Below are 22,246 nucleotides of genomic sequence, written 5' to 3'. Positions count from 1 at the left end.
CTGTCTCAGCAGGTTGCTGCTCACTTTGTGCTGCTGTGAGAGAAAAAAGAGTGAGAAACAACTAGGGAATATAAGAAAAAGGAAGAAAGATTTTTGAGATAGAGAAGCTACTTACGCTCAGCAGGTTGCTGCCTCGCTTTGGTGCTGTGGAGAGAAAAAAAGAAGTGAGAAACAAAACCAGGGACTACAAGAAAAAAGGAAGAAAGACTGAGTGAGATAGAGAAGCATTTACTTCCAGCAGGTGCTGCCTCCGCTGCTGTGGAGAAAAAAGAAGTGAGAAACAACAACAGGAACACAAGAAAAAAGGAAGAAAGACTGAGTGGAGATAGAGAAGATTTACGTTTAGCAGGTTGCTGCCTGCCTTGTGCTGTGGAGAGAAAAAAAAGAAGTGAGAAACAAAACCAGGGAAACAAGAAAAAGGAAGAAAGACTGAGGGAGATGAGAAGCTACCTACGCTCAGCAGGTGCTGCCTGGCTTGGTGCTGTGGAGAAAAAAAGAAGGAGAAACAATAACCAGGGAATACAAGAAAAAAAGAAAAGACTGATGGAGATAGAGAAGCTACTATGCTCATCAGGTTGCTGCCTCATGAAGGCTGTGGAGAAAAAAAGAAGTGAGAAACATAACAGGAAATCAAGAAAAAGGAAGAAAGATTTTTAGAGATAGAGAGATTTAAGCCAGCAGGTTGTGCCTGCTTTGAAGGCTGTGGAGAGAAAAAAAAAGAAGGGAGAAACAATAACCAGGGAATATAAGAAAAAAGGAAGAAAGATTTTTTAGAGATAGAGAAGCTACTTACGTTCAGCAGGTTGCTGCTCGCTTTGTGCTGCTGTGGAAAGAAAAAAAAAGAAGTGAGAAACAATAACCAGGGACTACAAGAAAAAAGGAAGAAAGATTTTTTAGAGATAGAGAAGCTACTTACGTTCAGCAGGTTGCTGCTCACTTTGTGCTGCTGTGGAGAGAAAAAAAAAGAAGTGAGAAACAATAACCAGGAAATACAAGAAAAAAGGAAGAAAGATTTTTTAGAGATAGAGAACTTGTCCAGGGTTTTCCACTTTTTCTGGGAGAAAAAAAAAGAAGGGAAAAAAACCAGGGAAACAAGAAAAAGGAAGAAAGACTGATGGATGGAAGACTTTAGTTCAGCAGGTTGCTGCTCACTTTGTGCTGCTGTGGAGAGAAAAGAAAGAAGTGAGAAACAACAACCAGGGACTACAAGAAAAAGGAAGAAAGACTGAGGGAGAAAGAACGTTCAGCAGGTTGTTCCCTTTTGTGCTGTGGAAAGAAAAAAAAAGGAAAACAAAACCAGGGCATACAAGAAAAAAGGAAGAAAGACTGAGGGAGATAACAAGCACTTACGTTCACGGTTGCGCTCCGGGCTGTGGGAGAAAAAGGAAAAGGAAACAAAACCAGGGACTACAAGAGAAAAGGAAGAAAGACGAGTGGAGATAAGAAGCCACTTACGCCAGCAGGTGCTGCTCACTTGTTGCTGTGGAGAGAAAAAGAAAGAAGTGAGAAACAATAACCAGGGACACAAGAGAAAAGGAAAAAGACTGAGGGAGATAGAGAAGACTATGCTCAGCAGGCTGCTCGCTTGTGCTGCTGTGGAAAGAAAAAAAAAGAAGTGAGAAACAATAACCAGGGAATACAAGAAAAAGGAAGAAAAGACTGAGTGGAGATGAGACGTTACTTAAACCTCAGCAGGTTGCTGCTCGCTTTGTGCTGCTGTGGAGAGAAAAAAAAAAGAAGTGAGAAACAATAACCAGGGACTACAAGAAAAAAGGAAGAAAGATTGAGTGGAGATAGACAAGCTACTTACGTTCAGCAGGTTGCTGCTCGCCTGGCTCGGGAGAAAAAAAAAGAAGTGAGAAACATAACCAGGGACTCAAGAAAAAGGAAGAAGACTGAGTGGGAGTAGACAAGCCACTTACGCCAGCAGGTTGCTGCTCACTTTGTGCTGCTGTGGAGAGAAAAAAAAAGAAGTGAGAAACAATAACCAGGAAATACAAGAAAAAAGGAAGAAAGATTTTTTAGAGATAGAGAAGCTACTTACGTTCAGCAGGTTGCTGCTCACTTTGTGCTGCTGTGGAGAGAAAAAAAAAAAGAAGTGAGAAACAATAACCAGGGAATACAAGAAAAAAGGAAGAAAGACTTTTTAGAGATAGAGAAGCTACTTACGTCAGCAGGTTGCTGCTTGCATTTGCTGCTAGAGAAAAAAAAAGAAGTGAGAAACAATAACCAGGGACTACAAGAAAAAAGGAAGAAAGACTGAGTGGAGATAGAGAAGCTACTTACGTTCAGCAGGTTGCTGCTCACTTTGTGCTGCTGTGGAAAGAAAAAAAAAGAAGTGAGAAACAATAACCAGGGAATACAAGAAAAGGAAGAAAGATAGAGATAGACAACATTTACATGTCCAGGTTGCTGCTGCTTTGCCTGTGGGAAAAAAAAAGAAGTGAAAACAAAACCAGGACTCAATGAAAAAGAAGAAAGACTGAGTGGAGAAGAGAAGCTATACGTTCAGCAGGTTGCTGCTTACCGAAATGCTGTGAGAGAAAAAAAAGAAGTGAGAAAACTAACCAGGGAATCAAGAAAAGGAAGAAAGACTGAGTGGATAGCTGAATTTACGCTCAGCAGTGCTGCTCGCTTTTGCTGCTGTGGAAAAAAAAAGAAGTGAGAAACAAACCAGGAATACAAGAAAAAGGAAGAAAGACTGAGTGGAGATAGAAAGTATTTACGCTCAGCAGGTTGCTGCTGCGGGCTGTGGAAGAAAAAGAAGGAAACAAAACCAGGGACACAAGAAAAAGGAAGAAAAGATTTGGGAGATAGAAAGACTTTGCCCAGCAGGTTGCTGCCCCTTTGTGCTTGGGAGAGAAAAAAAAAGGAAACAATAACCAGGGATACAAGAAAAAGGAAGAAAACTAGGGAGATAAGAAATTACTCAGCAGGTTGCTGTCCTTTTGGCTGCTTGGAGAAAAAAAAAAGGAAAACAATAACCAGGGATCAAGAAAAAAGGAAGAAAGATTTTAGAAGAAAGATTAAACCAGCAGGTTGCTCCTTTGTGCTGCTTGGGAAAAAAAAAAAAAGGGAAACAATAACCAGGGCAAAGAAAAGGAAGAAAGACTTGAGATAGAAAGCTATTACTTACAGGTCTGCTCAGGCTGTGGGAGAGAAAAAAAAAAAGTGAGAAACAATAACCAGGGAATACAAGAAAAAAGGAAGAAAGACTGAGTGGAGATAGACAAGCTACTTACGTTCAGCAGGTTGCTGCTCGCTTTGTGCTGATGTGGAGAGAAAAAACAAAAAGAATGAGTGATTTTTGGAGCAAGAATCCTATGGATCTGAAGAGTTTTCACTTAGGGATTAATCCAATCCATATTCCAGTGATGAACCCCAATGGAATTCTGTCAGGAATACAAGCATCCACTTGGGCAGATATCACATATCCACTCATAAAACAAAGAATTCCTAGCATTCATATTGAAACTTTCATAAAGTAAATATTATAGCTTTGAGAAGGAAAGGGAGCTAAAATAGATGGAAAATGAAAAAGTGGTGTAATCAGTCTGATTCTACAATATCTATTGTGATCATAATATAAAATTTAATCATCTTCTGAACTTTGTTTAAATATTGTAGGTACCCATGGGGGTCAAATCAAATGAAAAAAGAGGTACCTGCAATACCTGGTGTTGTTGCTGAATTAGAAAAATATCTCTCTCCAAGCATCCACTTGGCCAGATATCACATATGCACTCATAAAACAAAGAATTACTTTCATAAAATAAATACTATAGCTTTGAGAAGGAAAGAGAGCTAAAATATATGGAAAATGAAAATGTGGTGTAATCATCCTGATCCTACATTATCTATTATGATCATAATATAAAATTTAATCATCTTTTGAATTTTTTGTAAATATTGGAAGTAACCATCGGGGTAGAATCAAATGAAAAAAGAGGTACCTGGAATACCTAGTGTTGTGGCTGAGTTAGAAAAATATTCTTCAATAAAACAAGTAGAATTTTGTTTTATTCATTTTTATTTTTGTGCTACACCTCCTAACACTATGTGGCTATCGAATACTCCAGTTAGTTGAACTACAGTTATTAACTTCTTTTATTTCCCTGACTTTTCATTTATGAAGAACTCAAAAGACAAATAAGTGAAATTAATCTAAATAATTTTTCTCTGACCAGAGTCAGAGAGCTAATTTGATAGAAAGTTTACTTGACAACTAGAAAATCCATTCAGTAGAAATCAATAGAAATTGATTAGAAATATCTTGACAGTTTTCATATTTCTTCTTGTCCTTGTTCCTTGAATTCAGTCTTTTAACTTGTTTTGAGACTAGGATAAAGATAAATCCTTTCTTAGAAGTATAAACCATATGCACGTATGTGTGTGTGTGTGTGTGTGTGTGTGTGTATGAAAATATGGCTAGAATATATATAGATATATATATTTTTTAAAATTCAATTTGGGTTTTCTTTGTACTACATTTCTTTGTTTTTCTCTTCTGTTTCTGAAGTAAATGAGAGAGAGAAAGAGAGCAAGAGATACACACAGAGAGACAAAGAGAGACCGAGTGAGGGATAGAGACACAGAGACACACAGAGAAACAAAGAAAGAGAGACAGAGAGAAAGAGAGAGACAAAGAGACAAAAAGATAAGAGTCAGGGAGAGAGAGAGAAAGGGAGATAGATAGATAGAGACTAATGTCATTATACTGAAGATGACAAAATGACTTGGGGATTTTTGATATGGGAAATTCCCAAGTGAAAAAATGAATACCATATGCAAAGGCAATTGAGAATAATTTTTTTCAGTGTGACCAAACTCTTGATTTATCATCAGTCTCTATTTCTGAACACTGATCTTTGAGAGCTTAAAATGCAGAAGTGTTCTATAACTTGAAAAGGGATTAAAAACTGCAAGAAAAAAGGAAAGCAAGACCATTTAAGGATAAAACATAACATGTTCAGATCCAACAGGTTGTTGACTTGGGGACTCTGTGGGTAGTATAAACAAAAGGAAAAAGTAATGTTTAGGATAACATTCCTAAGAATTTCACATTTCAGAGGCAATCTATGTTGAAGGGCCTCAAAGGAATTCTATCAGGAATACAAGCATCCTCCTGGCCAGAGGTTATATATACAGTTATCAAATGTAGAATTCATGTCATTCATTTCAATGCTGCCATAATATATTAATACAAGAGATATGAGAATTGAAGGAAATAGAAACCAAAGGAAGTGAAAATCAAAATGCTTCTGTGATCACATGGATTTCACAAAAATCTACTTTGACCATTAGATAAGATAGTTTATCATCTTTTAATTTCTGGCTAAATAATGAGAATAACCACTGTGGATAGGACCAACTGAAAAAAGAGGTATCTGTAGGAAATATTTGAAGCAATATGACTCAAGAAAAAAATTATTTAGTAAAAATTATTGTTTTTGTCAAAATGTGTGACCAATTTTTGATCATTGAGCATCTTTTCAAGTCTTTGATCTAATTAATTGAGTTATCAAAAATTAGTTGAAGTACAAGTATAAACAGATCCTTAACAAAAGACAAATAACAGCAACTAATTCAAATTCTTTTTCCTAGTACATAATCTGAAAAGTAGACAGAAATGTGCATTTTGTTTGGCTTACTACTCATCTCAAATTAAGGAAAAAAATAGACATAGTAATTAATAGAAATCAATCCAAATGTACTCCCTTAATGCAGGACTTAATACAATGATTCAAATAAATTGTTAATCTTATCTCTTCTTGCCCTCTCTCTGTGCACTCAAGGTTGTGACTGGTTTGATGATAGGCCTGAGATGGGTCCATTCTCAGAAAAGTGAAGATGCTTAGTGTAAATATGAAAAATAAAGCAAGGACTCCCTTAATGCAGGACTTAATACAATGATTCAAATAAATTGTTAATCTTATCTCTTCTTGCCCTCTCTCTGTGCATTCAAGGTTGTGACTGGTTTGATGATAGGCCTGAGATGGGTCCATTCTCAGAAAAGTGAAGATGCTTAGTGTAAATATGAAAAAATAAAGTAAGGACATAGCATTTGCTTATTCATGTATCAGAACTAAATCTTTTCAATAGTCATTTAACCTTTTTCGATTCTGGATACTATTTTTCTTTCTGTCTTCAGTATTCTGAATATACAAGATTTACCTAAGAAAGGACATATAGGGAGAGACAGGGAGAGAGATAGTGACAGAGAGCATTTCATCAAAGACATCAAAGTGACCTTGAAATTATCATCTAGTAAAAAGTAGCCTGTATGCTATGGCAAGAGAAAATAATGCATTTCAATTTTACCAGATTCTTAGTTGAGCATTACCTCTTTTTCTGGGTAATTGAAGAACATAAATGTCAAATGATCTATAGTGAGAGAAACTAACTAGGGACTACAAGAAAAAAGGAAGAAAGACTTTTTAGAGATAGACAAGCTACTTACGTTCAGCAGGTTGCTGCTCGCTTTGTGCTGCTGTGGAGAGAGAAAAAAAGAAGTGAGAAACAATAACCAGGGAATACAAGAAAAAAGGAAGAAAGACTGAGTGGAGATAGAGAAGCTACTTATGTTCAGCAGGTTGCTGCTCACTTTGTGCTGCTGTGAATAGAAAAAAAAAAAAGAATGTGTGATTTTTAGAGCAAGAATCCTATGGATCTCAAGAGTTTTTACTTGGGGATAAATCCTATCCATATTGGGGATAAATCCCAATGGAATTCTGTCAGGAATAAAAGCATCCACTTGGCCAGGTATCACCTATGTCCACTCATAAAACAAAGAATTTCTAGTATGTATTTTGAAACTTCCATAAAATAAATATTATAGCTTTGAGAAGGAAAGAGAGCTAAAATATATGGAAAATGAAATAGTGTTGTAATTTGCCTGATCCTACAATATCTATTGTGATCATAATATAAAATTTAATCATCGTCTGAACTTTGTTTAAATATTGGAGGTAACCATGGGAGTCAAATCAAATGATAAAAGAGGTACCTGGAATACCTAGTACAAGCATCATGACTGAATTGGAAAAATATTCTTTAGTAAAAAAAGCAGAATTTTGCTTTAGTCATTTTTATTTTTGTGCCACACCTCCTAAGACTATTAGGTTATTTAAATGAATGCTCCAGTTAGTTGAACTACAGTTATTACCTTCTTTTTTCCCCCTAACGTTTCCTCTATGAAGAACTCAAAAGGTAAATAGTGAAATTAATCTAAATAGTTTTTCCCTGGCCAGGCTCAGAAAGTTAATTTAATAGAAAGTTTACTTGATAACAAGAAAGTCAATTCAATAGAAATCACTCCAAATTCCCTGACTCCAAGTGGTGAGAAGGGATAGAAACATCTTGACAATTTTCATATTTCTTCTTGCCTTTGTCCCTTGAATTCAATATTTTGACTGGTCTTGAGACTATGCTAGAGATAAGTACTTTTTTAAAAATATAAAGCACATGCGCGTATGTGTGTGTGTGAAAATATGGCCAGAATGTAAGTATTTCTTTTCTCTTGAGTCTAGATACATTAAAAAAAAAAGCATTTCAACTTTGGGGTTCTTGATACTACCTTTCTTTCTTTCCCTTTTCTGTTTCTGAAGTAGTCCCCTTTGAAGGATCAGAGTGGGGTAGGGGCAGATAGAGAAAAAGGTCATTTAATTGAAGGTGACAAAATGACTTTGGCATTTTTGATCTGGGAAATTACCAGGTGAAAAAAAGAATAGCATATGCAAAGGCAAGTGAGAGTAACTCATTTTAACTTGATCAAACTTTTGATTTTTCATCAATCTCTACGACTACTGATCTTTGAGAGCATAAATAAATGTGTTCTATAATGTGAAAAAAGTTTAGAAATTGCAAGGAAAAAGGAAAAGAAGACCATTTAAAGATAACTATAACTTACGTTCAGATGCAACAGGGTCTTGGGTTTGGGATTCTGTGGGTGGTATAAAGAAAAGAAAAAAAAAAGATGTTTAGGGCAAGATTTCTATGAATTTCACTTTTCAATGGGCAATTTAGTTGAAGTGCCTGAAAGGAATTCTATCAGGAATAGAAGCATTCCCTTTTCTAGAGATTACATATCCCAGTCATGAAATACAGGATTCCTGCCATTCATTTCAAAACTGTCAAAACATGTTAAATACAAGAGGTATGAGAGATGAAGGCAGTAGACACAAAAATGATGGAAAATTAAATACTGGTCTGAACAGATGGATATCATAACATCTATTGTGATCATGATATAAGTTAGTCATCTTTTAAATTCTAGGTAAATAATGGAGAGAGCCATGACAGTAGAAAGAATTGAAAAAGAGGTATGTTCAAGAAATAGTTGAAACAGTATGATTCAAGAGGAAACAATTATTTAGTAAAATTCATTGTGTTTTTGGTAAAATTTTGTGACCAAATTTTGGCCCTTGATTATCTCCTCAGACTATTGATCTATTTAAATGAATTTCTCAATGTTAATTGAAATAAAAGCAACTTCCCTTCCCTACCCTGCAGATCTTTCACTTAGTAAGGGGAAGACTCCAAAAGGCAAATAATGAAAACTAATTAAAATTGTTTTTTCCCAGTATAAAGTCTGAAAAACAGAAAGAAATTAGAATTTTCTTTATTTCACTATTCATCTTATATTAAAGAAAAGAACAAACATGATAATTAATAAAAATAATAAAATAATTTAAAAATTAAAAAAATAAAGGAATGTTAATCCAAAAGTACACTTTTAATGCAGGGGCAGTGATTGAAATAGGTTGCTAATCTTATTTCTTCTTGCTCTCTCTCTCTGCACTCAGGATTATGAATAGTTTGAGGTAGGTCCATTCTCAGAAGAAGTGAAGAGATTTAGGATAAATATGAAAAATATGGCAAGGATGTAGCATTTGTTTATTTCATGTTCAGAACAAAGTCTTTTGAATAGGCATTTAAACTTTTTGGTTCTTGATACTAGATTTCTCTTTCTCTTTTTAGCATCTGAAGAAACACTTCTTTACCTAAAAAAGGACAAGAGAAAGACAGACAGACAGAAAGATATCGACAGAGAGGTATACAAAGAGGCAGAGACAGATTGCATTTCATCAAAGACATTAAAGTGATTTTGAAACTTTTATCCTGGAAATCCCCTACTGGAAAAAGGAGACTATATGCTATGGCAAAAGAGAAAAATAAATTTTAATTTGGCCATATCCTTAGTTCATTACCCTCTCTTTCTGGGTACTGATCTATAAGGAGAGACAATCACCAGAGACTACAAGGAAAAAAGGAAAGAAATATTGTTTAGAGATAAATAAGATACTTATGTTCAGAAGGTTGCTGGCTTTGTGCTATTGTGGGTAGAAAAAAAGAACAGGAAAGAGTGAATTTTAGGGAGAGAGTACTATAATTCCAAGAGTTCTCAATTGAGAATGAGTACAATCTCTGTTTAAGGGGTTGAATCCCAATGGAATTCCATCAGGAATACAAATATCCACTTGGCAAGACATCACCCAGTCATCTACAAAGAAGAATTCAAAAGGCAAATAATAGAACTAATCCAAATGGTTTTGCCCTAGCCGGAGTCAGAAAGAGGGATGCTAATTTGGTCTGACTTGACTTAATAGTAGTCCAATATTAAGGAAAATGACAAGAAAGTCAGACAAAAAGAGAAGACAGAGGGAGACAGAAAAAGTGAGACCATGAGAGATAGACAGACAGAAGCAGAAATAATTTAAATGAAGATGACATAATGATCTTGGGATTTTTTGATCTGGGCAATTTCTTGGTTGGAAAAGGACATCATATGGATAGGCAAGAAATGATAATTTACCATCAACTTCTCTTTCTAGCTACTGATTTTTGAGAGCATAAATCCACAAGTATTCTATAATGTGAGAACAAACCAAGAACTTCAAGGGGGAAATGAAATAAAGACTGATTAAGGAAAATATATCATTTATATTCAGAATCAGACAGTTCTTGACCTGGAGTCTCAGTGGGTAGCATAAAGAAAAGGAAAAAATGATATTTAGATCAAGTTTTCTATTAATTTCACTTTTCAGTTGAATAGAGGCAAGCATATTATTATAATTAGATAATAGAGGACGGATAAATTCTATCAAGAATTTGGCCTCCTTCTGGCCAGAGTTACATATCCAGTCATAAAATGTAGAATTTATGTCATTCATGTCAAAGCTGCCATACATAACACTAAATATAAGAGGTATCAGAAGTGAAGGAAACAGAGACTGAAGTGAGGAAAAATCATAATTGTGTGATCAGATGGACCTCTCTACATCTGATGTAACCATTATATAAGATAGTTTATCATCTTTTAAACTCTAGGTAATAAATAGAGTAACCATTGTTGATAGTATCAATAAAAAAAAGAAGTGCTCTCAAAAAAATTAGTTGAAACAGTATGATTCAAGAGGAAAACATTTATTGTGTTTTTAGTAAAATTTTGTGACCAAATGTTGGGCTTTGAGTACTTCCTCAGACCATTAGTCTTATCTAAATGAGTTTCTCAAAATTAGTTGCAGTACAAACAAAAGCCCCTTTCCCTTCCATGACAGATTTTTAACATACTAAGAAGAAGACTGCAAAAGACAAATAATGGAAGTTAATCCAAACTATTTTTCTCAGTCCAGGGTCTGGAAAAGGGACAGTAATCTGCATTTTCTTTAGCTCACTACTCATCTATATTAAGGAAATTACCAACATGGTAATTAATAGAACTCAATCTAAATGCACTCCCTTAATACAGGAATAGACATTGAAACATTTTTCTAATCTTTCTATTTCTTCTTATTCTTTCTCCCTCCAGTCAGAGTTGTGACTAGTTTGAGATTAAACCTGAGATGGGTCCATTTTCAGAAAAAGTGAAGCAGCTTTGCATAAATAGAAAAATATGGCAAGGATATAACATTTATTTATTAATGTTTCTAAACAAAATCTTTTGAATAGGCATTTAACCTCTTGGGTTCTTGATACTAAATTCTTTTCTTTCCTTCTACTTCTGAAGTAACACTCCTTTGAAGGACTAAATATAGAAAAGAGAGACAGAAAAAAACAGAGACACAGGGAAAAACAGAGATAGAGACAGATGAGACACACAAGATTGAGGGAGAAAGAAGGTGAAAGAAAGAGAGAGATATAGGCAGATAGAGACAAAGATAATTTAATTGAAGATGACAAAGTGACCTTGGGATTATTGATTTGGAAAATCAACACTATATGCAAAAGCAAGAAAGAATAATCCATTTCAACTTGACCACACTCTTGCTTTATTATTAATCTGGGTTTCTGTTTGTTGATCTTTGAGAGCGTGCATACACAACTGACCTATGATATGAGGCAAGGATCAGGAATTACAAGCAAAACAGAAAAGAAGATCGCTTAAAGATAAATATAATTTATGTTCAGATACATCAGGTTGTTGACTTGAAGCTTCTGTGGGTAGTATTAAGAACAGGAAAAAGTGATGTTTAAGGATAGATTCCTATGAATTTTACTTTTCAGTGATGAATAGGGGCAATAAATGTTAAAAGGCCTGAAAGAAATCCTACCAAAACAGAAACATCCTCTTAGTCAGAGATTATAAATTCAGTCATAAAATGAAGAATTTATCCCATTCATTTCAAAGCCATCATAACATATTAAAGACAAGAAGTATCAGAAGTAAAGAAAATAGAGACAAAAGGGAGGAAAAATTAAATAAGGTTATGATCAGATGGCTCTTACAATATCTTTTGTAACCATGATGGATGGAAGGATATCATCTCTGTAATTCAAGGTAAATAATGGAGATTATTATAATAGTACAATGAACTGAAAAAGAGGTACTGAGAGAACATAGTTGAAGCAGTATTATTAAATTAGAAAAATATTATTCAATAAAAACTATTGTGTTCTTGATACTACATTTTCTCTTTTTAACATCTGAAGAAACACTCCTTTCAAGGCTTACCTAGGCAAGAGTGGAAGGAGATAGAGAAATAGATATAGACAGAGTGGCAGAAACAGAGACAGAAAGGATTTCATCAAAGATATCAAAATGTCCTTGGAATTTTTATCTAGGAAATCTCCTGCTGAAAAAGGAGACTATATGCTAGGGCAAGAGATAATTAAGCATTTTGACTTGACCACACTCTTAGTTCATTACCCTCTCTGATTTTGAAGAGCACAAATGCCAAATGATCTGTAATGAAAGGCAATAACCAGGAACATAAAGAAAAAGGAAAGATAGACTGTTTAGAGATGGACAAGCTACTCACGTTCAGATGCAGCAGGTTGTGAGTTTGGTTGTGCTGTGGGTGGAAAAAAAAAACAGGAAAGTGTGAATTTTGAGGAGAGATTCCTATGGATCTCAAGAATCCTCAGTTGAGGATAAATGCAATCTCTTTTCAAGAGTATAAATCCCAATAAAATTCCATACAAAAAAGAAAATAGAATATATAGCTCTCATGACATCTATTGTGACCATGATGTAAGATACTTGTCATCTTTTTGATTCTAGAAAAATAATGGGGATAACTAGGGTAGTAGAATGAATCAAAAAACAGTATCTGGAGAACATAGTTGAAGCAGTATGATTCACTTGAAAAAAATATTATTCAATAAAAATTATTGTGTTTGGCTAAAAATTTGTGACCAAATTTTTGTCATCTACCATCTTCTTAAGCCACTGGTGTATCTACATGAATTGTTCCAAGTCAGTTGGAAAGACAAGCATGAATCCGTTTTCTTTCCTTGACAGATTTTTCACTTCCCAAGGAGACACCAAAAGACAAATAATAGAAAATAACACAAAATGTTTTTTTTTTAATTCATGTTGTGTTATTTTCTATTATTTGCCTTTTTTCAAATTCAAAGTCTGAAAAGCAAACAGTAATTTTGACTTTCTTAGATTCATGACTCATCTCATATTAAAGAAAAGAATGAACACAGTAAGTAATAGAAATCAATCCAAACACTATCTCTCAATGCAGGGCAGACAATAATTGAAACATCTTGCTAATCTTTCTCTTTCTCCTTGCTTTCTCTTGCTGCAGTGAGGGCTTGACTAGATTGAGACTGGACCTGAGATAGATCCATTCTTAGAAGAAATAGAGGTTTAATATAAATATAAAAAATATGACCAGGATATAGCATTTGTTGATTTAATGTTTCAGAACTAAATCTTTTGAATAGATATTTAACCCTTTAGGTTCTTGAGTCTACATTTTTTCCTTTCCTTTTTAGCATTGGAAGAAACACTCTTTTTGAGGCTTATCTATGAACGAATAGACAGAAAAAGACAGAGGGAGATAGAAAGATAGATAAAAGAGAATGTGACAAAAACAAAGACAGAGAGTATTTTATCAAAGACATCAAAGTGTCCTTGGAATTGTAATCTAGGAAATCCCCTGCTAGAAAAAGGTGACTATATGCTAGAGCAAGAGAGAATGAATTTCAATTTAGCCATATCCTTAGTTCACTATCCTCTCTCTCTGGGTACTGATTGTTTAGAAATCATTTAGAAACAGACTAGCTACTCATGTTCAGATTCGGCAGGTTGCTGGTTTGTTTGTGTGGTAGGTAGAAAAAAGAACAGAAAAGAATGATTTGGGGGGAGAGATTCCTGTGGATCTCAAGAGTCCTCAGTTGAAGATAAGTTTAATATCCCAGTGGAATTCATGCTTGAATACAAGCATCCACTTGGCCAGATATAGCCTAAAATAAAGAATTTAACTTCCATTTTGAAACTTTAATAACATATCAAATACTGGAAATTTGAGAAATGAAGAAAATAGAACCAAAATGGATAGAAAATTAATGTTGTGATAAGACTGATCTTATGATATCTGTTGTGACCACAATATAAAATAGTCATCTCTTGAATTTTGTGTAAATAATGGAGATCACCATGGGGGTAGAATCAACTGAAAATGAAGTTCATGGAGGACATAGTACAAGCAGTATGACTGAATCAGAAAACATAATTCAACAAAACTAACAGAATTTTGCTTTTGAACTTTTTGTTGCATGTGGAGCACCTCCTAAGACCATTAGTCTTATTAAATGAAAGCTCCAAAATTAGTTGAATTACAGTTATCAACCTCTTTTATTTCCCTGAGAGACATTTTAGCTATTAAGAAGAACTCAAAAGTTATATAATGGAAACTAATTCAAATGTTTTGCCATGACTTGGATGAAAAAGAAGGAAGTTAATTTGGACTTACTTAACCTCAATGGCAGTCCAATATTAAGGAAAACAATAAGAAACTGAATTTAATAAAAATCAATCCAAATTGCCTGATAATTTTCAAGACTAGAGAAAAAATAGAAACATCTTGCCAATTTTCATATTTCTTCTTGCCCATGTTCCTTGCAGTCAGTATTGTGATTTGTTTTGATGTTAGGCTAGTGATGGATCCTTTCTTTTAGAAGAGCAAAGTGTGTGTATGTATGTATATATAATATATGTGTGTATATACATATATATATATATATATATATATATTGAAAAATTGGCCATTAAGTAGCATTTCTTTGTTTTGTGTATAGATACAAATATTTGGAAAAAGCTTTTGACCTTTACAGTTATGAATACTACATTTCTTTATTTCCTTTTTTCTGCTTCTGAAGTAATAGTTCTTTGAATGATTAAGTATAGAAAAGAAAGAGACAGTGAAAACTGACAGACAAAAGAGACAGGCAGACAGACAGAGAAAGAGATGATTTATTTAAAGATGACAAAGTGACCTTAGGATTTTTGTTCCAAGAAATTCCTTGGTTGAAAAAGAACATTTTATGTAAAGCAAAGATAGAATAATTTATTTTAAGCTGTCTGGAATCTGGTTAATCATTAACTTCTTTTTCTGGCTACTGATCTGTGAGAGCATAAATGTACTATAATGTGAGGCAAGGAACAGGAATTATAAGCAGAATGGAAAGAAAGACTGTTTTAGGATAAACTTTAACTTACATTCAGATGCAGCAGGTTCTTGGTTTGGGGCCTCTGTGGTAGAATTAAGAAAAGAAAAATGTGATGAGCAAAATTCTTGATTTTCACTTTTCGATTGTGGATGGGGCAACATATTCAGGCCCAACATATTGAAGAGCCTGAAAAGAATTTTTATCAAGAATAGAAGCATCCTCCTGGCCCAAGACCATTCATAAAATGTAGAATTTATCCCATTCATTTCAAAGCTGTCATAACATATTAAGTACAGGAGGTATGAGAAGTGAAGGAAATAGTGACAAAAAGGATGGAAAATTAAATACTGGTCTGATTAGATGGATCTCACAATTTCTTTTGTGACCATGATGTAAGATAGTTTATCATCTTTTTAATTCTAGGTAAGTAATGGAGATAATTATGACAGTAGAATGAAGTGAAAAAAATGGTACTTGGAGGACATAGTTGTTCTTATGACTCAATTAGAAAAATATTATTCAATAAAAATTATCGTGTTTTGTTTAAAACCTGTGACCAAATTTTGGGCAACTACCACCTCCTTGCACCATTGGTCTAGCTGAATGAATTTTTTAAGGTTAGTTGTAGTACAAACATAAATCCATTTTCCTTCCTTTTAAGATCTTTTATCTCCTAAGAAGAACACAAAAGGCAAATAATTAAAACTAATCCAAACTATTTTACTCATTTACCCATTGAAAAGCAGAAAGTAATTTGGACTTTCTTAGGCTCACTACTCATCTCATATTAAGGAATACAATAAATATGGTAATTAATATAAATCAATCCAAAAGCACTCCCTTGATGCAGGGGCAGAAAGCGATTGAAATAGCTTGCTTTTTTCTTTTTTCTTTCTCTGTAGTCAAGGCTGTGATTAGTTTGAGGCTAGGCCCAAGATAGGTCTATGTTATGGGCCAGAATTCTTGTATTTGAAACAAGGATTCTTACAAGGTGCTAAGTGGAAATGATCAAGACAATCGTTATCTAGTTTAGCATGGTGCTTAATAGTTCTCCACTTCAGTACATGTACTTAGTACTTAATATAGTTCTACAAGATTCAAACCTATGATAATGTAATTATAATAGAATATATATAACAGCCAGCAGGGACTGAGAGACAGAGTCATTCCATCGGCCACCTTTGTGGAGGCTGGAGGCTGAAGCACAAGCCCTCGGACTCAGAGAGATTCACTTCATCTCACGCTACTGTGGGGGCCTCCTGTACTTCCCCCACTGACCAAGACTGGTCTGAAAGGCCCTACAGAAAGCTGCCCAGCCCCAGGCAAGCTAACTAGACTGTGAAGGAGATAATAAAGGATGTGGATTTAACACCTGGCTATTGTGGTGATTACTTTACTGAAACAAAAGCTGCTCCAAGACTTCCAGAAAACCAATAAGAACATTACAGGTCTATTCTCAGTAGTGAAGAGGCTGAGCATAAATATGAAAAATATGGCCAGGATATAGCATTGGTTCATTTAATGTTTCAGAACCAATTCTTTTGCGTAGGCATTTAATTCTTTGGGTTCTTGATGCTGCATTTTTTTCTTTTCCTTTTTAGGATCTCAAGGAAATTCTTTTCAAGATCTATTTAAGAAATAACAAACAGAAAGAGACAGAAAAATAGAGAGAGATACAGACAGAGTGACAGAATCCGAGAGTTATTTCATCAAAGACATCAAAACGTCCTTGAATTTTTCTGGAAAAAAATGACTATATGGTAGAGCAAGAGAGAGTAATGCATTTGACAGGCCCTTAGTTCATTACTCTCTCTGATCTTGAAGAGCACAAATATCAAATGATCTGAAAAGAAAGGCAATGATCAGGGACAGAAGGCAAAAGGAAAGAAAGATTCTTTAGAGATGGACAAGCTACTTATGTTCAGGTTGAGCAGATTGCTGGCTTGGTTGTTCTGTAGGTAGAAAAAATAAAACGAAAGAGTGATTTTTGAAGACAGTTTCCTATAGATCTCAAGAGCTTACAGTTGAGAACAAGTGCAATCTCTGTTCAAGGAGATGAATCTCAATGGAATTCCATCAGGAATACCAGCATCTACAAAGCCAGACATTGCATAAAACAAAACATTCCTAATTTCCATTTTGAAACTTTCATAATAAATATTGGAGTTTTCACAGTGAAGCCAAAATGGACTTTCTTAGGCTCACTACTCATCTCATATTAAGGAAAAGAACAAACACAATAATTAATAGAAATCAATCTAAAAGCATTCCCTTAATTCAGAGGCACAAAGTGATTGAAATAGCTTGCTAATCTTCCTATTCTTATCTTCTTTTCTCTGTGTAGTCAGGGCTGTGATTAGTTTGAGGCTAGGCCTGAGATAGGTCTATTCTAAGAAATGAAGAGGTTTAGCATAAATGTGAAAATTATGACCAGGATGTAGCATTTGTTCATTTAATGTTTCAGAACCAATTCTTTTGCATAGGCATTTAGTTCTTTGGGTCCTGAATACTATATTTTTTTTCTTTCCCTTTTTAGGATCTGAAAAAAATTCTTTTCAGGGTCTACTTAAGAAATAACAAACAGAAAGAGACAGAAAGATAGAGAGAGCTATAGACAGATTGACAGAAACCGAGATTTATTTCATCAAAGACACCAAAATGTCCTTGAAATTTTTATCTAGGAGATCTCCTATTGGAAAAAGGTGATTACATGCTTGGGCAAAAGATAATAATGCATTTTGATTTGACCATGTCCTTAGTTCATTACCCTCTCTGATCTTAAAGAATACAAATGCCAAATGATATATAATGAAAAGCAATAACTAGGGACACAAGGAAAAAGGAAACAAAGACTGTTTAGAGCTGCACAAGCTACTCATGCTCAGGTTCAACAGGCTGCTGGCTTGCTTGTTCTATAGGTAGAAAAAAGAAAAGGAAAGAGTGATTTTTTTGAGGACGGTTTCCTAAGGATCTCAAGAGCTTTCAGTTGAGAATAAGTGCAATCTCTGCTCAAGGAGATGAATCTCAATGGAATTCCATCAAGAATTACAAGCATCTACTTGACCAGACATTGCATAACATAAAACATTCCTAGTTTCCATTTTGAAATTTTCATAATATATTAAATATTGGAGGTTTCATAGTGAAGGAAATGAAGCCAAATGGATACAAAATTAGATAATGGTGTGATTAGTCTGATTTTATAATATCTGTTGTGATTATAATATAAAATCTGTTGAATTTTGTGTAAAGTATGGAGATAACCATGTGAATAGAATCAATTGAAAAAGTTAAAAAGAGTCACTAAAGGACTTAGTGACTGAATTAGGAAAATAAAATTCAACAAAACTAGCAGAATTTTGTTTTTGATCTATATGTTTCACATGGAGCACTTCTAAATTTTGGGCATTGAGTACTTCTTCAGGTCTTTGTTTATCTAAATGAATTTTTCAAGTGAGTTGAAGTGCAAACATAAGGTTCTTTTCCTTCCTTGACAGATATTTTACCAACTAAGAAGACCTTCAAAAGCAAATAATGTCAAGTAAACCAAACTAACTTGAGTCTCTGGACATAAACACTATTTAAATTTTGTTGATGATTTGTGACCTTTTTTATGCACTACCTTCTAAACATTTTTTTCTATCTAAATGAAGTCTTCAAAGTTAGTGGAAGTATACATTTTAACCTCTTTTATTTACATCACAGATATTTTACCTATCTTTACTCAGAAGAACCTATTATTTATGGAAACTTATTATACTGCTTTCCTAGACAAGGGTGAGAAAAATAAATGATAATTTGAATTTATTTGACCTCACTACTATAACAATATTAAAGAAAATAACATGAAAATTAATTTAGTAGAAATAAATTCAAATCAGCCCTCTCCATTTGGGATCAGAGAAAAAATCTAGAAATATTTTCCCAATCTTCCTATTATTTCTTTTACTCCCTCATTGCAATTAATGGTATGACTAGCTTTGAGGTCTGAGATGGGTCTTGCATAAAAATGAAAAACATGTCCAGGAGGTAGCATTGGTTTATTTTGTATTTTAGATAGAACCTTTTGGGTGCTTTTTCTTTCCCACTTATGCTTCCAAGATCCACAAGGAAAAAAAAGGAAAGAAAGACTGTTTAGGGATAGACAAATTACTTACGTTCAGGTGCAACAGGTTCTGTGGAAAGAATAAAATAAAAAAGAAAAGTAATATTTACATCAAGAGTTCTATGGCTCTCAAAAATTTTCAGTTGTACATAAATGCAATATATGTTTAAGGGGATGAATCCCAGGGGAATTCCATCTGGAATACAAGCATCTACTTGGCCAGACATCATACATCCATTCATAAAACAAAGAATTTCTAACTTCCATTTTTGAAATTTTAATTACCTATTAAATACTAGAAGTTTAAGAAGTAAAGGAAATTGGATAGTGATATGATCAGCCTGATCTCACAATATCCACTGTGACTCTGTTATAAAATTTTAATCATACCTGAATTCTAATTTAATAATGGAGGTAACCATGGCAGTAGAATCAATTGAAAAATAGGTACCTGGAGGACATAGTGCAAGCAGTATGACTGAACTAGAAAACTTGCCAAATTTTGCTAGAGATTTGTGACCTATTTTTTTGGTATTGAGAATTTTCTCAGTCTAGTTTTCTACATAAAGGAAGTCTTCAAAGTTAGTTGAAGTGCAAACAAAAACCTTTTACTCTTCTAATATATCTTCCACTTGTTATTATTCATTCTTTCCTTTTTAAAGAGGGCCAATGACTTCACAGGGGATGTCTTGACTTGCATGTAAACTGGATTTAAGTGAGGCAAAGTTGCACAAAATTGTCAGCCTTACTTTCTCTTCCAGAATCATCAAAGACAAGTGGCAACGAAAAAATCAAGAGGACTGATAATGGCCCACCAAGTAGTAGGTGACCTTGGCTTCTTAAATGTCTGATCAAGCTCTAGGTACTCCTCCACTTTGCCTACTTCAACTGTCTTTATGATTATTGGAATACATCGTCCTCATTCCCCCATTCCAGTTGGAGGAAATCTTCACATACTCAGGGTAGGCATTTCTCTAATTCAATGAGGATTTTTATGCTTTATTCCATCTGCTGAGACAGTTTTACTAAGGTGTGTGAACTACAGCTTCTTGGAGCCACAGATAATAGTTTGGTGTTAGGTGGAGACCAGAGGTGTCCTGCAAAAAACTTGGCAAATGCTTATACCAGAGGTGCTAGTCCTCCTTGAATACCCCAGACACATCTATGTTTCATCTACTTAGAAGAAAAATACCCAAAACAAATGATAGAAACTAATCTAAACTGTTTTTCCTAAGCCAGGGTCAGAAAAAGGGATAATAATTTGAACTTGATTTTACTAGGAATTTAACATCAAGATAAAAATCAAGAAGGGACAACTCAATAGAAATCAATACAAATTGACTCCCTTAGTTCAAGGTCAGTGGAAGGATAGAAATATCTTGTCAATCTTCCTTTTCTTGTTCTCTGTCTGTAGTCCACTGTGTCACTGATTTTTGAGACTAGGTCTGAGATGAGTTCTTTCTTAGAAGAAGTGAAGAGGCTTTGCATAAAAGTGAAAAATATGTCCATGAAAATAGTATTTTCTATATTTTGGTTTTCAGATACAATTTTTAATAGGCATTTGAGAACTTTAGAGTTCTTGATAATGCATCTCATTCTTTCCTTCTGCTTCTGAAGCAACACTCTATCAAAGGTTTAAGTATGGGAGAAAGAGACACAGTGAAAGAGAGAGACAGACAGACAAACAGACACAGATAGGCACAATGCATTTCATTGAAGATGACAAAGTAGCCTTGGGATTTTTGATCTGGAGAATTACTTGGTTGAAAAAAATGCAAAGGAGAGAGAGAATAAGTCATTTTAACATGACCACACTATTAGTTCATCATTACTCTCCGTTTCCAGGTATTCATCTTTACTAGCATTTACATAGTGGTTTAAAGTTACAAAGTGCTTCTCTTATCTGATTTTTGCAATAACCTTAGAAAGCAGGTGCTATTAACCTCCCCCAAACAAAAATACATAATGACTACAATGAATAGGGAAACTGAGGCTGAGAGACTAACTGATTCACTCAAGGAAACATTGCTATTATGTGTCTAATGTTGGATTTGAACTCAGATCTTTCTAACTCCAAGACCAGGATTCTCATCCACTAAACTGCCCAGATGCAAGTCAGTTCCTCTTATCTGCGAAATGGGGACAATAATAACACCTATCTCCCACAGTTATTGTGAAGACTACATGTGATAACACACATAAAGTACTTTGCAAACCTTAAAGTACAAAGTTCTACTTTGTAGAAGTAGTAATATTACCACTTCTTGTTACCCAATTTTGTGAAAATCAATGTAACCAAATCATTAAGGATGGCTTGAGACAAATCCTGTCATTTAACTTGAATTATGAACCTCAGGTTATATGGCCCAGATTATATATTTGTGCATATGTATCTACAAATATATTTATATAGGTAAGCTTACAATAAACCAGTTGTATATGTCATATATGATGTTTAAAAGCAGTGTCCCCCTACTTACCCCCGTCTGGGTTTTGAGCTGAGCTCAAGGCCAACAGGGCCACTGAGAGAAACAGCAGGAAAATCTTCGTAGTACCCATGGTGTTGCTATCTCCTGTGCTATATGAGCTCTGAGCAAAATCCCTTATAAAGACCTAAGAGCACAATGTTCCCATTGAAACGTCATATGCAATCCTTTGTCTGAAGGTTTATTTTGTACCTATCAAGGCCCTTCCATCTCTAAGATGACCTGAGTTATGTTGAGCTTGAAGACTGACAGCTTCTTGCAAAAAGGGCACTTCTCCACATGACTTGCATGAAGTCTTTGGAATCAAAGTTTCTTTTGCAGGAAATTTTGTATGGTATGTTATGATTGCAATTATGAATAATGTTCCATCTTGTGACCTCAATTCCAGAGTGAAACATGGACATATTATTTATATTATGATATCCGTTATTACACAAGCTAGCTAAATGTTATTTAGCTAATATCCCTTCACTATCCTTCTCTCTGTGCCAGAAATGAACTGGATAGGTCAATATACAATAGAAAGACAAAATAACACAAAAAGATATCACCAGAAACACAAATCATGCAAGCAAGGTATTCTCATATTCTTCCCTATTAGTAGCTCTGTATCTAGCATTATTAGAATTTTTTGATCCCCTAAGACACATGTAGGACCAAGACATCATACAATCATTCTTTTTCACTAAACATTCTAAATTATATTTCTAAAAGCATATCCACTAACTAAACTTTGTAGACTCATAATCCA

At 34.4% G+C, this 22,246-nt stretch overlaps 1 protein-coding gene across 50 annotated transcripts in view; it reads right to left on the bottom strand.

Moving 5' to 3' along the window:
* The window catches only part of LOC105750009 (paternally-expressed gene 3 protein), a 38,604-nt gene extending 16,971 nt beyond the window's left edge, over positions 1 to 21,633 (bottom strand). For 17 of the 50 annotated variants that reach the window (XM_031958651.1, XM_031958667.1, XM_031958656.1 and 14 more), the window contains exons 1-15: positions 21,490 to 21,632; positions 19,062 to 19,079; positions 14,954 to 14,986; positions 12,261 to 12,293; positions 7,910 to 7,942; positions 6,584 to 6,613; positions 6,461 to 6,490; positions 3,243 to 3,272; positions 2,287 to 2,316; positions 2,045 to 2,074; positions 1,943 to 1,951; positions 1,811 to 1,831; positions 1,134 to 1,161; positions 917 to 948; positions 794 to 823 (exon numbers count right to left, since the gene is read on the bottom strand). In XM_031958651.1, the coding sequence (XP_031814511.1) occupies positions 794 to 823; positions 917 to 948; positions 1,134 to 1,161; positions 1,811 to 1,831; positions 1,943 to 1,951; positions 2,045 to 2,074; positions 2,287 to 2,316; positions 3,243 to 3,272; positions 6,461 to 6,490; positions 6,584 to 6,613; positions 7,910 to 7,942; positions 12,261 to 12,293; positions 14,954 to 14,986; positions 19,062 to 19,079; positions 21,490 to 21,568 (466 nt within the window). In that variant the 5' untranslated portion in view covers positions 21,569 to 21,632. Of the gene's footprint in view, positions 1 to 793; positions 824 to 916; positions 949 to 1,131; positions 1,162 to 1,810; positions 1,832 to 1,942; positions 1,952 to 2,044; positions 2,075 to 2,286; positions 2,317 to 3,242; positions 3,273 to 6,460; positions 6,491 to 6,583; positions 6,614 to 7,909; positions 7,943 to 12,260; positions 12,294 to 14,953; positions 14,987 to 19,061; positions 19,080 to 21,489 lie in introns of all 50 variants that reach the window. The other 33 variants (XM_031958639.1, XM_031958640.1, XM_031958646.1 and 30 more) reach the window with 19 other exon arrangements.
* Between the last annotated feature and the right edge of the window lie 613 nt (positions 21,634 to 22,246).

The sequence above is a fragment of the Sarcophilus harrisii genome, chromosome 3 (assembly GCF_902635505.1).
Source record: "Sarcophilus harrisii chromosome 3, mSarHar1.11, whole genome shotgun sequence".
NCBI classification, from domain to species: domain Eukaryota; kingdom Metazoa; phylum Chordata; class Mammalia; order Dasyuromorphia; family Dasyuridae; genus Sarcophilus; species Sarcophilus harrisii.
Note: the sequence above shows the minus strand (reverse complement) of the source record. Positions and strands in the feature narration are given on the sequence as shown.